General features: G+C 56.9%; 1 protein-coding gene across 1 annotated transcript in view; it reads left to right on the forward strand.

Annotated features, from left to right (window-relative positions):
* LOC116958225 (rho GTPase-activating protein 45-like) overlaps nucleotides 1-10,051 on the forward strand; it is a 123,197-nt gene extending 113,146 nt beyond the window's left edge. Inside the window, exons 19-24 of the mRNA XM_076056184.1 lie at nucleotides 4-218; nucleotides 3,705-3,911; nucleotides 5,506-5,649; nucleotides 5,747-5,757; nucleotides 6,866-7,132; nucleotides 7,982-10,051. Of these exons, the coding sequence (XP_075912299.1) occupies nucleotides 4-218; nucleotides 3,705-3,911; nucleotides 5,506-5,649; nucleotides 5,747-5,757; nucleotides 6,866-7,132; nucleotides 7,982-9,134 (1,997 nt within the window). The 3' untranslated portion in view covers nucleotides 9,135-10,051. The remainder of the gene's footprint in view (nucleotides 1-3; nucleotides 219-3,704; nucleotides 3,912-5,505; nucleotides 5,650-5,746; nucleotides 5,758-6,865; nucleotides 7,133-7,981) is intronic.
* The last annotated feature ends 3,831 nt before the right edge of the window (nucleotides 10,052-13,882 follow it).

Genomic DNA, 13,882 nt, shown 5'->3' on the forward strand with positions numbered 1-13,882 from the left:
CAGACGGGCCGGCGATGGGGGCCGCGTCGTCTGGAGCGGGGGGCCCCGAGGGGGTGTGCTCCTCCCCCCCCTCCTCCTCCTCCTCCTCGTCGTCGTCCTTCACCAAGGCGGTGCTGTCGGAGGCGGCTCGCTCGCACCGCCTGCGCAAGCTGCGTGCACCGTCGCGCTGCCGTGCCTGCGACACGCTCATCTACTTCCAGGGTGCCGAGTGCCAGGAGGTGGGCACACCATCCCCCTGGCTCCCCTCTCTCTCTGTCTGTCTGTCTGTCTCTCTGTCTCTCTGTCTGTCTCTCTGTCTGTCTCTCTGTCTGTTTCTCTGTCTGTCTGTGTCTCTCTGTGTGTCTCTCTGTCTCTATCTGTCTGTCTGTCTCTCTGTCTGTCTGTCTGTCTCTCTGTGTGTCTCTCTGTCTCTCTGTCTGTCTCTCTGTCTGTCTGCCTCTCTGTCTGTCTCTCTGTCTGTCTCTCTGTGTGTCTCTCTGTGTGTCTCTCTGTGTGTCTCTCTGTCTCTATCTGTCTGTCTGTCTCTCTGTCTGTCTCTCTGTGTGTCTCTCTGTCTGTGTCTCTGTCTCTCTGTCTGTCTGTGTCTCTCTGTGTGTCTCTCTGTCTCTATCTGTCTGTCTGTCTCTCTGTCTGTCTGTCTGTCTCTCTGTGTGTCTCTCTGTCTCTCTGTCTGTCTCTCTGTCTGTCTGTCTCTCTGTCTGTCTCTCTGTCTGTCTCTCTGTGTGTCTCTCTGTGTGTCTCTCTGTCTCTATCTGTCTGTCTGTCTCTCTGTCTGTCTCTCTGTGTGTCTCTCCGTGTGTCTCTCTGTCTCTATCTGTCTGTCTGTCTCTCTGTCTGTCTCTCTGTCTCTCTGTCTGTCTCTCTGTCTCTCTGTCTGTCTCTCTGTGTGTCTCTCTGTGTGTCTCTCTGTCTCTATCTGTCTGTCTCTCTGTCTGTCTCTCTGTCTGTCTCTCTGTCTGTCTCTCTGTCTCCATCTGTCTCTATCTGTCTCTATCTGTCTGTCTGTCTGTCTCTCTGTCTGTCTGTCTCTCTGTCTGTCTGTCTCTCTGTCTGTCTGTCTCTCTGTCTGTCTCTCTGTCTCTCTGTCTGTCTCTATCTGTCTCTCTGTTTGTCTCTATCTGTCTCTCTGTCTGTCTCTATCTGTTTGTCTGTGTCTCTCTCGGTGTCTCTCTGTCTGTCTCTCTGTCTCCATCTGTCTCTCTGTCTCTCTATCTGTCTCTGTGTGTTTCTGTCTGTCTCTGTCTGTCTCTGTCTGTCTGTGTTTCTCTCGGTGTCTCTCTGTCTGTCTCTCTGTCTGTGTCTTTCTCGGTGTCTCTCTGTCTCTCTGTCTCTGTCTGTGTCTCTCTATCTGTCTGTCTCTGTCTGTCTCTATCTGTCTGTGTCTCTCTATCTGTCTATCTGTCTCTATCTGTCTATGTCTGTCTGTGTCTCTTTATCTGTCTCTGTCTGTCTCTCTCGGTGTCTCTCTGTCTGTATCTCTCGGTGTCTCTCTGTCTCTCTCTGTCTGTCTGTCTCTATCTGTCTGTCTCTCTCTCTCTTTGTCTCTCTGTGTCTCTGTCTGAGTTGTCCTCTCTCTCTTTGTCTCTGTCTGAGTCGTCCTCTCTCTCTGTCTCTCTGTCTGAGTCGTCCTCTCTCTCTGTGTCTCTGTCTGAGTCGTCCTCTCTCTCTGTCTCTCTGTCTGAGTCGTTCTCTCTGCTTGTCTGAGTCGTCCTTTCTCTCTCTCTCTCTCCGAGCCGTTCTCTCCCCGAGTCGGTTCTCTCTCTGAGACGTTCAGTCTCCGAGTCGTCCTTCCTCTCTCTCTGTCTCTCTGTCTGAGTCGTTCTCTCTCTCTCTGTCTCTCTGTCTGAGTCGTTCTCTCTGCTTGTCTGAGTCTTCCTTTCTCTCTCTCTCTCCGAGTCGTTCTCTCCCCGAGTTGGTTCTCTCTCTGAGACGTTCAGTCCCCGAGTCGCTCTCCGTCCGAGTCGTCCTCTCTCTCTGCATCTCTGTCTGAGTCGTCCTCTCTCTCTGTCTCTCTGTCTGAGTCGTTCTCTCTGCTTCTCTGAGTCGTCCTTTCTCTCTCTCTCCACGAGCCGTCCTCTCTCCGCCCGTGTCGTCCTCTCTCTCTGCGTCTCTGTCTGAGTCGTCCTCTCTCTCTCTGTCTCTCTGTCTGAGTCGTTCTCTCTGCTTGTCTGAGTCGTCCTTTCTCTCTCTCTCTCTCTCTCCACGAGCCGTCCTCTCTCTCTGCGTCTCTGTCTGAGTCATCCTCTCTCTCTCTGTCTCTCTGTCTGAGTCGTCCTTTCTCTCTCTGTCTCTCTGTCTGAGTCGTTCTCTCTGCTTGTCTGAGTCGTCCTTTCTCTCTCTTTCTCTGTCTGAGTCGTCCTCTCTCTCTGTCTCTCTGTCCGAGTCGTTCTCTGCTTGTCTGAGTCGTCCTTTCTCTCTCTCTCTCTCTCTGAGCCGTCCTCTCTCCGTCCGAGTCGGTTCTCTCTCTGAGACGTTCAGTCTCCGAGTCGTCCTTCCTCTCTCTCTGTCTCTCTGTCTGAGTCGTCCTCTCTCTCTGCGTCTCTGTCTGAATCGTTCTCTCTCTCTGTGTCTCTGTCTGAGTCGTCCTCTCTCCGTCCGAGTCGTCCTCTCTCTCTGCATCTCTGTCTGAGTCGTTCTCTCTCTCTGTCTCTCTGTCTGAGTCGTTCTCTCTGCTTGTCCGAGTCGTCCTTTCTCTCTCTCTGAGACGTTCAGTCTCCGAGTCGTCCTTTCTCTCTCTCTGTCTCTCTGTCTGAGTCGTCCTCTCTCTCTGCGTCTCTGTCTGAGTCGTCCTCTCTCTCTCTGTCTCTCTGTCTGAGTCGTTCTCTCTGCTTGTCCGAGTCGTCCTTTCTCTCTCTCTCTCCACGAGCCGTCCTCTCTCCCCCCCGAGTCGTCCTCTCTCTCTGCGTCTCTGTCTGAGTCGTCCTCTCTCTTTCTCTGTCTCTGTCTGAGTCGTCCTCTCTCTCTCTCTGTCTCTCTGTCTGAGTCGTTCTCTCTGCTTGTCCGAGTCGTCCTTTCTCTCTCTCTCTCTGAGCCGTCCTCTCTCCCAGAGTCGGTTCTCTCTCTGAGGCGTTCAGTCTCCGAGCCGTCCTTCCTCTCTCTCTGTCTCTCTGTCTGAGTCGTCCTCTCTGTCTCTGCGTCTCTGTCTGAGTCGTTCTCTCTCTCTGTGTCTCTGTCTGAGTCGTCCTCTTTCTCTGTCTCTCTGTCTGAGTCGTCCTCTTTCTCTGTCTCTCTGTCTGAGTCGTTCTCTCTCTCTGTGTCTCTGTCCGAGTCGTCCTCTCTCTTTCTCTGTCTCTCTGTCCGAGTCGTTCTCTCTGCTTGTCCGAGTCGTCCTCTCTCTCTGTCTCTCTGTCTGAGTCGTTCTCTCTGCTTGTCCGAGTCGTCCTTTCTCTCTGCATCTCTGTCTGAGTCGTTCTCTCTCTCTGTCTCTCTGTCTGAGTCGTTCTCTCTGCTTGTCCAAGTCGTCCTTTCTCTCTCTCTGAGACGTTCAGTCTCCGAGTCGTCCTTTCTCTCTCTCTCCACGAGCCGTCCTCTCTCCCCGCCCCGAGTCGTCCTCTCTCTTTCTCTGTCTCTCTGTCCGAGTCGTTCTCTCTGCTTGTCCGAGTCGTCCTTTCTCTTTCTCTCTCTCTCTCTCTCCACGTGCCGTCCTCTCTCCCCCCGCCCCCGAGTCGTCCTCTCACCCTCTGGCCGTTGTGCTGCCCGCCCAGTGCCTGCTGGCGTGCCACAAGAAGTGCCTGGAGTCCCTGGCGGTGCGCTGCTCACGCGAGTGCCGCGCCGCTCCGCCCTCCCCGCTGGCTTCACCGGCGACGGCGGCGGCGGCGGCCGCCACCCTGCACCGCGACGAAACGAGCGGCGTGCCGGAGCCGGTGCGGCTGTGCGTGAGCGAGATCGAGCGGCGTGCCATGACGCTCAAGGTGGGGGTGCCGGTGACCGCCGGTGTCCACTCAGCGCCGGTGTGGTGGGGGGTGTGGGGGGCGGAGGGGGGGGGTGGGGGGTATGGTTTGTGGTGGGGGGGGGGGGGTGGGCATGTCCGACGCGAACACGCTCATGTCACCCGCCGAACCTCGCCACCACACACTCGCGAGGTGCTCGCCTGAGAACGCTCACCACTCACCAGGCCTAGTAACAGGTTTTTACCCTTTTAACTGGCACAAAAACTGACACCTTTATTCAAGGCATCGTGTTTGCAATGACCACAACACAAGCAGTCAAAAATGCAAACAAAATAGACAACTCTGATAATAATTATATTGGCACTGTCCTTGAATTTGATTGGTCCACACCCGAGACGGCTTTTCTTAGAGCCCTTTAGTCTCCACTGGTGTTGGACCAGAAGACGCCAAAAGGCGTACAACTCAAAAACGGCGCACTATCAGAGTATTAAGAGCTCGGGGTAAGCACTTACATTATGAGACCTCCTTTGCCAGTAACAAGATACTATGTTTTGGTTTAAAGCTTTCGTGACTGCAGTAATTCATATTCTTAGCTCTTTCGGTAAAGTCACGTTGAAGGGAAACAATAAAATAATAATATATATAAAACAATAAAAATTCTCACGACGTTTCGACCATAACACAAACGGTCGTCATCAGGTATGTCGGCCCGCATTAATTATTTAATTTCAAAACGGTGTCTATTTTTATTTATTTAAAAAAACCATCAGTGCCACGCGCAGCGATTTGGCAGTTTATTTAGAAGGACGAGTCCATCGAGTAATTATTTAATTTTGTTGTTGTATTCTATTTTATCCATGATGGCAGTAGCATTGCCCTTGTCAGCTGAGAGGACTACAATGTCATCCCTCTTTTTAAATTTATATAATTCAAAACTTTTCCAAGACAGAGGTTCTTTGTAAGCCATCTGGCTACCATGGGAGATTCGTTCATGAGGCTATCCACATATACAAGCACAGAGACAATTTCAACCGAGAAGATGGATTCTGGCTTAGCAATCATTGGAAAGATTTCATTAACCATTTCAGGTGTTAATTGATTGTTCACGCTTACAGTGGCTTTCAGACAGCATACATTAATTTTTCGTCTCCCCCCTCCTCTTTTCGGAACATGGATGGACTCGTCCTTCTAAATAAACTCCCAAATCGCTGCGCGTGGCACTGACGTTTTTTATAAATAAATACACCGTTTAAAAATAAATTAATTAATGCAAACCGACACGCCTGATGACGACCGTTTGTGTTATGGTCGAAACGTCGTGAGAATTTTTATTGTTTTATCTATATTTTATTATTTTATTGTTTCCCTTCAACGTGACTTTACCGAAAGAGCTAAGAATAAGATACTCTATCTTGTTACTGGCAAAGGAGGTCTCGTAATGTAAACACTCACCAGACCGTTCAGCAAAAACACTCACCACTCACCGGACTTACCACTCGCCGGACACGCTCGCCACTCACCGGATATGCTCCGGGCACTCGCCGGACACGCTCGCCGCTCACCGGACCGCTCACCGGACACGCCGCTCACCGCCGCCGTGCGTGCGTGCATGCAGGGGATCTACCGAGTGAACGGGGTGAAGTCTCGCGTGGAGCGTCTCTGCCAGGCCATGGAGGGGGCACGCCCGGGGGCCCCCCCCGATCTACAGCAGGCTTCCCCGCACGATGTGAGCAATGTCCTCAAGCTCTACCTGCGCCAGGTGAGAAGATCGAGACACTAAAAGCATCAATAGTTAAAAAAAAAAGATTTTTCCAGGTAAGGCGCCTCCCTCCCTCCCTCCCCCTCCCACCTGGCAGCTCGACCAAAGGTGGCGGCTTGTTGTCGCTCCACCATCGTCGCCGTCGTCGGCGTGTGGACATTTATAGCAGCAGCCAAATGGTCATCAAAGGCGCCACGTCGATTCTGAATGCGGAGGGGGGAAAAACCGGAGGACCCGGAGAAAAATCCACGCGACCACCACGGGGAGGGAGAGAGAGAGAGAGAGAGATGCAAACTCCTAGAAATATACAGCAGCAGCAGCAGGTATTGTCAGGGTCGGGATCGAACCCACGACCTCCTGTAAACCAGGCGAGGTAGTCAACATCTCATAGCCACCGTGATGATGATGATGAGAGAGACGCAAACTCCAAATATACAGTAGCAGCAGGTATTGTCAGGGTCGGGATCGAACCCACGACCTCCTGTAAACCAGGCGAGGTAGTTAACATCTCATAGCCACCGTGATGATGATGATGAGATAGAGACACCGCAAACTCCAAATATACACCAGCGGGCGTCAGGGCCGGAATCGATCCCACGACCTCCTGTAAACCAGGCGAGGTAGTTAACATCTCATAGCCACCAGAACGCCCAAAGTAGCCTCTAGCGGGTTGTGCGGGGCAAGCGCTGTTGACGAGCTGCAGCAGCGCCTGTGAAGGCCCGGCAAAGGAACACGATGGGGTGGTGTGGCCGGACCCACCGCCCCCGCCTGGCCGTCTTTGTCTCCCCGAGTGGCAACGCGCCAGGTGCACATTTTTGAGTCTGAGTCGACTTAGGGGAGGCCCACGACCGGTTCAGATAATCGTCACTGGTTTTGGCCGTGAGCGGGAATCCAACTCGCGTCGCCCGCCGGGTTCGCAGCGCAGCGCGCTAACCCCACTGCACGACCACCACACAGACACACAAACAGAGTCAAAGACACACAAACGCAAAGATGCAGTGCCAACGTCAACACCAGCATCATCATCATCATCATCAGCGTCCTCATCACTGCCGCCGTGACTACCAGGATCACCGCCACTACTGCCTCTGCCACCTTGTCACCACCCCCACCACCGCCGCTACCACCACGGCCACCACCGCCACCACCGCCGCCGCCACCACCACCACCACCGTCCCCTCTAAGCGAGGAGCCGCCGCTCACATTCCGTCCCCAGCTGCCGGAGCCCATCATCCCGGCCGACCTGTACCACCGCTTCATCCGGGCTGGCGCGGGACGGCCCGGCTTCGCCGGGGCCGCTGGCGCCCGACGGCTCCCCGGGCCACGACTCTCCACCTCCTCCTCCGTCGCCGCTCTCTGCGTCCCCACCGGCGCTCTTGTCAGACGGCGGCGGCGGCATCGCAGGGCAGCTGAAAGCGCTGCTGGTGTGCTTGCCGGAGCCTAACCGCTCCACCCTGGAATACATCGTTGCTCACCTGCACCGGTGAGTTGTGGTGGTGGCGGGGGGAGGGGTGGAGGCGGGTGGGTGAGCGACGGGGGTGAGTGCGGCGAGCGAGCGAATGGGTGAGAAAAGGGTTGAGCGAGTGGGTGAGCAAGGGGGTGAGTGGGTGAACGAGTGGGCGAGTGGTTGAGCGAGTGGGTGAGCCAGGGGGTGAGCGGTTGGGCGAGTGGGTGAGCAAGGGGGTGAGTGGTTGAGCGAGTGGGTGAGCCAGGGGGTGAGTGGTTGAGCGAGTGGGTGAGCAAGTGGGTGAGCAAGTGGGTGAGCAAGGGGGTGAGTGGGTGAACGAGTGGGTGAGCAAGGGGGTGAGTGGTTGAGCGAGTGGGTGAGCAAGGGGGCGAGTGGTTGAGCGAGTGGCTGAGCAAGGGGGTGAGTGGTTAAGCGAGTGGGTGAGCCAGGGGGTGAGTGGGTGAACGAGTGGCTGAGCAAGGGGGTGAGTGGTCGAGCGAGCGAGTGGGTAAGCGAGGTGAGTGGATCGGTGGGTGAGTGGATTCGTAAGCGGGTGGGCGAGTAACTGAGTTCACGGTTCCTCCGAGTGGTGAGTGCCTACTGGTACGTTGAACTTATTTCGCACCGTACGCTGCTAATCGGAGGTGGGTGTACACAGTTGCCCAAATACCAGTGGAAGAGTGTACAGTCTGCAGTGTCTGGCGTGCCACGCTCAGCGACGGTACTTGAAAGTTAAATATTGGCTGTAACGGAACACCACCGTGACTGACATTGCGGAGCGAGGGGGTGAGCGGCAGAGCACGCGGCTTGCCTACGCGTCCCCCACTCTGTCCCCCATTCCCCCTGCCCCCCCACGTGACACCCCCCTCCTCCCCCCCCACCCAGGGTGTCCCGCTGTGAGAAGGAGAACAAGATGTCGGCCGGGAACCTGGGCATCGTGTTTGGGCCGACGCTGATGAGGTCGCGGCCCGCCCCCAGCGTGGCGGCGGCGGCGGCGGCGGCGTCGCCTCCGTCGTGGGGGGGGGCCCCCTGCAGCGGCCCCCTCTCCTCGCTGGCCGACTACCCGAGCCAGGCGCGCGTCGTGCAGCTGCTCATCTCTCACTGGCCCTCGCTGGCGCCCTCGCCGGTGCCGGCGCCCTCGCCGGCGTCCTCGCCGGCGCCCGGCGCCGACGACGCCGACACCGCCGCCGAGGTGCAGGGCGAGGGTGCGGCGTCAACGGCGCCGGCGTTCCCGCTCGATGCCGCGTCTCCCGCCGCCGCCGCCGCCGCCGCCGCCGCCTCCCCGTCCGCCTCTCCCTCCTCTGCGGGCGCCGGATCTCCGGACGCGTTTCCCCGTCGCGGCGGCGCCGGCGGCGCCGCTGGCGGCTCCGTGGAGGAACCCGTGCCGGCGCCGCTTGCCGCGGCGGTGCAGCCGGCGCTCCGGCAAACCCCGACGGTGGCGCCGTCACCGAGGCCGGGCGCCGGTGCCGGTGGCGGCTGCGTGGCGGTGGTGCGGCGTGAGGTGGGCGGCGGCGCCGGCGCCGGCGGCGGCGGCGGCACGGAGGAGCCGTTCGCCCCTGTGCGGGTGGTGCAGGTGAAGCTGTCGCGGATCAACCTGGCGGATGCCCGGCACAATCGCGGCGGCGTCGCCGGCGCTGCGCCGGCGGAACAGCGCACCACCGGTGGCACCGCGGCAACAGCGGAGGAGCCGCGGCACGAGCCGAGACCGCCGTGTGCTCGCCCGGACGCTGCCGGTGGCGCCGCGTCCCCGGTGCCCTCCGGCACCTTCCGCTCCACGCTGGTGCGGTGCCCGCCGACCGCCGATTTGGCGTCGGTGCCGAGGGGACGGCCGTGCGAGCTCACCGTGAGCCGGCCGTGTGGCGGCGGCGATGCCGGCGCGGCGCCGTCACTGGCGGTGGGTGCCGGCGCCGGGGAAGCGGCACGGGAGCCGGCGGGCGGGCGCAGGCCAAGGGGGGCGGCTCGCGCGGTGCCCCGCGGCCTCCACTCGACCACCGGGCCACGCGACTTCGACGTGGATGGTCGCGCCGACTTTGTGTGACGCGGTGATGGCTCGGGCTGAACCGGTGATGAATTCCGGCGTGACCGTCGTGCCGAAGCAGCAGCAGCAGCAGTATTGTTATTGTTGTTACCGATGTACGTGTGTACACGTGGTGAACTTCTTTCGCACCGGATGTAGCCGACCGTGGTAATCGGAGGTGCGGGAGAAGGATGGCGGGCGGTTACGGTGGCGGTGGTTTTACATGCCAAGCGGGCCTAGCCCCCCAACCCGGCCTAGCCCCCCAACCCGGCCTAGCCCCCCAACCCGGCCTAGCCCCCCAAGCCGGCCTAGCCCCCCCAACCTGGCCTAGCCCCCCAACCCGGCCTAGCCCCCCAACCCGGCCTAGCCCCCCAACCCGGCCTAGCCCCCCAACCCGACCTAGATCCCCCAACCCGGCCTAGCCCCCCAACCCGGCCTAGCCCCCCAACCCGGCCTAGCCCCCCAACCCGGCATAGCCCCCCCAACCCGGCCTAGCCCCCCAACCCGGCCTAGCCCCCCCAACCCGGCCTAGCCCCCCCAACCCGGCCTAGCCCCCCCGACCCGGCCTAGCCCCCCAACCCGGCCTAGCCCCCCAACCCGGCCGAGCCCCCCCCCCCCCATAACCCTTCTTCCGGTGACGATCGCCTTGCACCGCACAGGGACAGCTGCCACTGGGGGTGCCCCTAGGTTAGACCGCACGGCAGCAGCAGCAGCAGCAGCAGGACCACCATCTCCCCCCCCACCCCGCCGTGACTACGCATGGGCTCGGTCACTTAGTTGGAGTCTCCTTTGCTTGGATGTTGGATATTGCCCTGCGGGCGGGGGGGGGGGGGGGGTGGGGGACCTCGGGATTATGATTAATTTTTTTATCTTTTTGTATTTTCAACAAAAAAAGTTTTTTTCAACGCCGTTCGCCTTTTTGTGCACTAACGGGGGGGGGGAGAAATCGTCGTGGCCGTGGGCTCCGGCAGAGTCAAACGGCCAATGTGGACTATTTAGCGTGGAATGTTCCATCGGCAAAACGGTAAAAAAATGTTTTTGAAAAAATCGCGTGCTTTTTAAAAACGTTCGTTTCAAATTTTTTAAAAAAAAAAAATCATGTTTTTAAAATCATGTTTCGGTAAACATGAAAAGTCATGTTCACATGAAAATCATGTTTAAAAAACGTGATTTTTTTAAAAAATATGATTTTTTTTCAAGTCAATTTTTTGTACACATGACTTTTTCAAATCATGATTTTGAAAATACATTTTTATCATGGTATTTTTTTAAACATTACTTTTTAAAATCATGACTTTTTCGTGAATTTTTAAAAAAATAATTATTTTTTACATGATTAAAAAAAAATATGTCTTTTCAAATTCATGATTTAAAAAAAAGTCACAATATGTTATTTTAAAACATGATTTTTTTGAAAGATATTTTCGTTATTTTTGTTTGTTAAAACATCATCTTTTCTTTTTTTACGAGAGCGTTTTGAATATTCTAAAACGTACGCGGTGGGTGGGTGGGCGTGGGGGTGGGTGCGGGGGGGGGGGGTAAACGTGACGTCGACGACGCGACAGGCGCGATGACGCCTCCTTGTGACGACGGCGTCTCTCTGTGACGCGCATTTCGGGCTGCGTTCGGATTGGTCCGGGGGGCGGGAACACGCGTCGGCACTGTAGCACAGTGAAGGGCGCGGAGCGTCACTCAAGTGGGGATCCAGGGAGGAGGCGCAGGAGAGGGAGGAGGAGTGGGAGGAGGGGTGGGAGCACATTGGGGAGGATGAGTGGGGGGAGGATGAGTGGGGGGAGGATGAGCGGGGGGAGGATGAGCGGGGGGAGGAGGAGTAGGGGGAGGATGAGTGGGAGGATGAGTGGGGGGAGGATGAGTAGGGGGGGGGTGAGTAGGGGGGGTGGGTGGGGGAGGATGAGGAGGGGAGGATGAGGCGGGGGAGGATGAGTGGGGGGGGGGGGGGTGGGAGGATGAGTGGGGGGAGGATGAGTAGGGGGGGGTGAGTAGGGGGGGGGGATGGGTGGGGGGAGGATGAGGCGGGGGAGGATGAGTGGGGGGAGGATGAGGCAGGGGGGGGGGGATGAGTAGGGGAGGATGAGCGGGGGGGGGATGAGTAGGGGAGGATGAGCGGGGGGAGGATGAGGCGGGGGGGGAGGATGAGTAGGGGGGGTGAGCGGGGGGAGGATGAGTGGGGGAGGATGAGTGGGGGGAGGATGAGTGGGAGGAGGAGTACATCAGGGATGAGGAGGGGGAGGATCTGGGATGAGGAGGAGTGGGAGGAGGAGGAGGAGGACATCAGCTAGGAGGAGTGGGAGGAGGAGGAGTGGGTGAGGAGATCTGAAAGGGTCTTGGAGGGAAGAGGAGGAGGAGGAGGAGAGGGACTTATTGCTGCCGCACGCTTGCACGTGGTCGATGCGTGTGATCGCCGTGCCGTCCGCTGCTGTAATAGCGACCCCACGTGATAATATATCGCACCCGGGCGGCACAATGGTTACTCTCTCTATATATATACACACACACAGCGCAGTATTAATTATATATTCGTAGTATTTTTTTAAGGAAGTGGGGGGGAGAGAAAACTCTACTTTTTTGGTTTAAAATCGTTTTTTTTTATATATATAATTGCCTTGTGTATTAAATATTTACACGAATAACTACTGTACACGCATCAAGTATTACCAATAAAAGCACCTGATGATTAGCATTCACTTGGCTTGCCTCACCGGGTTCATGGATCATAGCCGGTGTTAATAAATCATAGCCGGGTGGCGGCGGCGGCGGCGGCGGCTATGCCGAAGGTGGCTGCCTGTGAACCACAGGCATGCACAGATGTTGCACCAACTCCATTCCTGTGGGTATCGAGTCGAGGAGCCTTTTACCCCTGGCTCTGCCAGGTAGAAGGCGGAACAACAGAGTGCGTGGACTAATCTCCGTCTGTTCCATCTCGCTCCCTCCTCACCCGTGGGTGGGGTGTCGAGCAGCAGCCGCCTCCTCCTGCAGACCAGGCGATGTAGTTAACATCTCATAGCCACCGTGATGATGAGAGAGACGCAAACTCCGAATATACAGCAGCAGCAGGCATCGTCAGGGTCGGGATCGATCCCACGACCTCCTGTATACCAGGCGATGTAGTTAACATCTCATAGCCACCGTGATGATGATGATGAGAGAGACGCAAACTCCGAATATACAGCAGCAGCAGCAGGCATCGTCAGGGTCGGGATCGATCCCACGACCTCCTGTAGACCAGGCGATGTAGTTAACATCTCATAGCCACCGTGATGATGATGATGAGAGAGAGAGACGCAAACTCCAAATATACAGCAGCAGCAGGCATCGTCAGGGTCGGGATCGATCCCACGCCCTCCTGTATACCAGGCGAGGTGTGGACCGCGCCTGTTCTGTCTGTACGGGATAGAGTGTTTCCCCCTCGCACGCATGTAAAACACTCAACGTTGATTGGGCCGATAATGCCATCATGTATTAGAGGACCTAAGAGCTCGGTCGATTGTTGACGATGGCATAAAACCAAGCAACCTCGTGTGCATGCGACTGATTACTCGGACGTGGACATGCCTTTTGCAACCGGTTGGCGCAACTGGTTGCAGAGACGCTCGCGTATAAGCGACAAAGTTGCATGCAACTGATTGCTCGGGAGTGGACCCGGCTTCACCTTCAACCCACGGTTGTCTTGTGTAGGGCACCACGGTGTGCAGATGTTACCTACCTCGCCTGGTGTACAGGAGGTCGTGGGTTCGATCCCGACCCTGACGATGCCTGCTGCTGCTGTAGATTTGGAGTTTGCGTCTCTCTCATCATCATCATCACGGTGGCTATGAGATGTTAACTACATCGCCTGGTATACAGGAGGTCGTGGGATCGATCCCGACCCTGACGATGCCTGCTGCTGCTGTATATTTGGAGTTTGCGTCTCTCTCTCATCATCATCACGGTGGCTATGAGATGTTAACTACATCGCCTGGTATACAGGAGGTCGTGGGATCGATCCCGACCCTGACAATGCCTGCTGCTGCTGCTGTAGATTTGGAGTTTGCTTCTCTCTCTCCCCGTGGTCGCGTGGATTGTTCTCGGGGTCCTCCAGTTTTTCCCTCCCACATTTAGAATTAAACATCACCACGCGTTTAAACTGAGCATTAGATTTGCCCTGCGTGCGTGAACCCAGATGGCGAGTTGATTTAATTGACGGCCCACACTGACTGAGCCCCGGGTGGGAGAAACATCAGGTCTGAGCCAGTCACGTGTGTGTGGGAGTATGCGTGTGTATGTGTGAATGAGACTGTGTGTTTTGCCTGCGTGCGTGTGACACTGTGTCTGGTGCTGGCCACCCAAACCCCTCGTGTACCGTTCAGGCCTTCATAGGTGCTCGCTAACAGCACTTGCCCCTACAGTCTGTTAAGGCTATACGGGGGATCTTTGTCTTTGCGTGTGACACTGTGTGATGCTGGAGCGGTAGTGTAGTGGTTAGCGCCACGCTGCGCTACGAACCCGGCGACCCCAGTTCGATTCCCGCTCACGGACAACACCACCGGTGACGATTATCTTAACCGGTCCTGGGCCTCCCCTAGGTCGACTGAGCCTCAAATGAGTACCTGGTGCGGTGTGTAAACATTGCCACTGGGGAGACAAAGGCGGCCGGGCGTGGTGCTGGCCTTCATAGGTGCTCTCTAACAGCACTTACCCCAACAGTCTATCACAGGCTACACGGGGGATCTTTGTTGGAGTGACACTGTGTGTGTGTGTGGGAGTGAGTC

This window comes from Petromyzon marinus, chromosome 74 (genome assembly GCF_048934315.1).
Source record: "Petromyzon marinus isolate PM22_M1 ecotype Great Lakes invasive population chromosome 74, UKy_Petmar_22M1.pri1.0, whole genome shotgun sequence".
Lineage (NCBI taxonomy): Eukaryota > Metazoa > Chordata > Hyperoartia > Petromyzontiformes > Petromyzontidae > Petromyzon > Petromyzon marinus.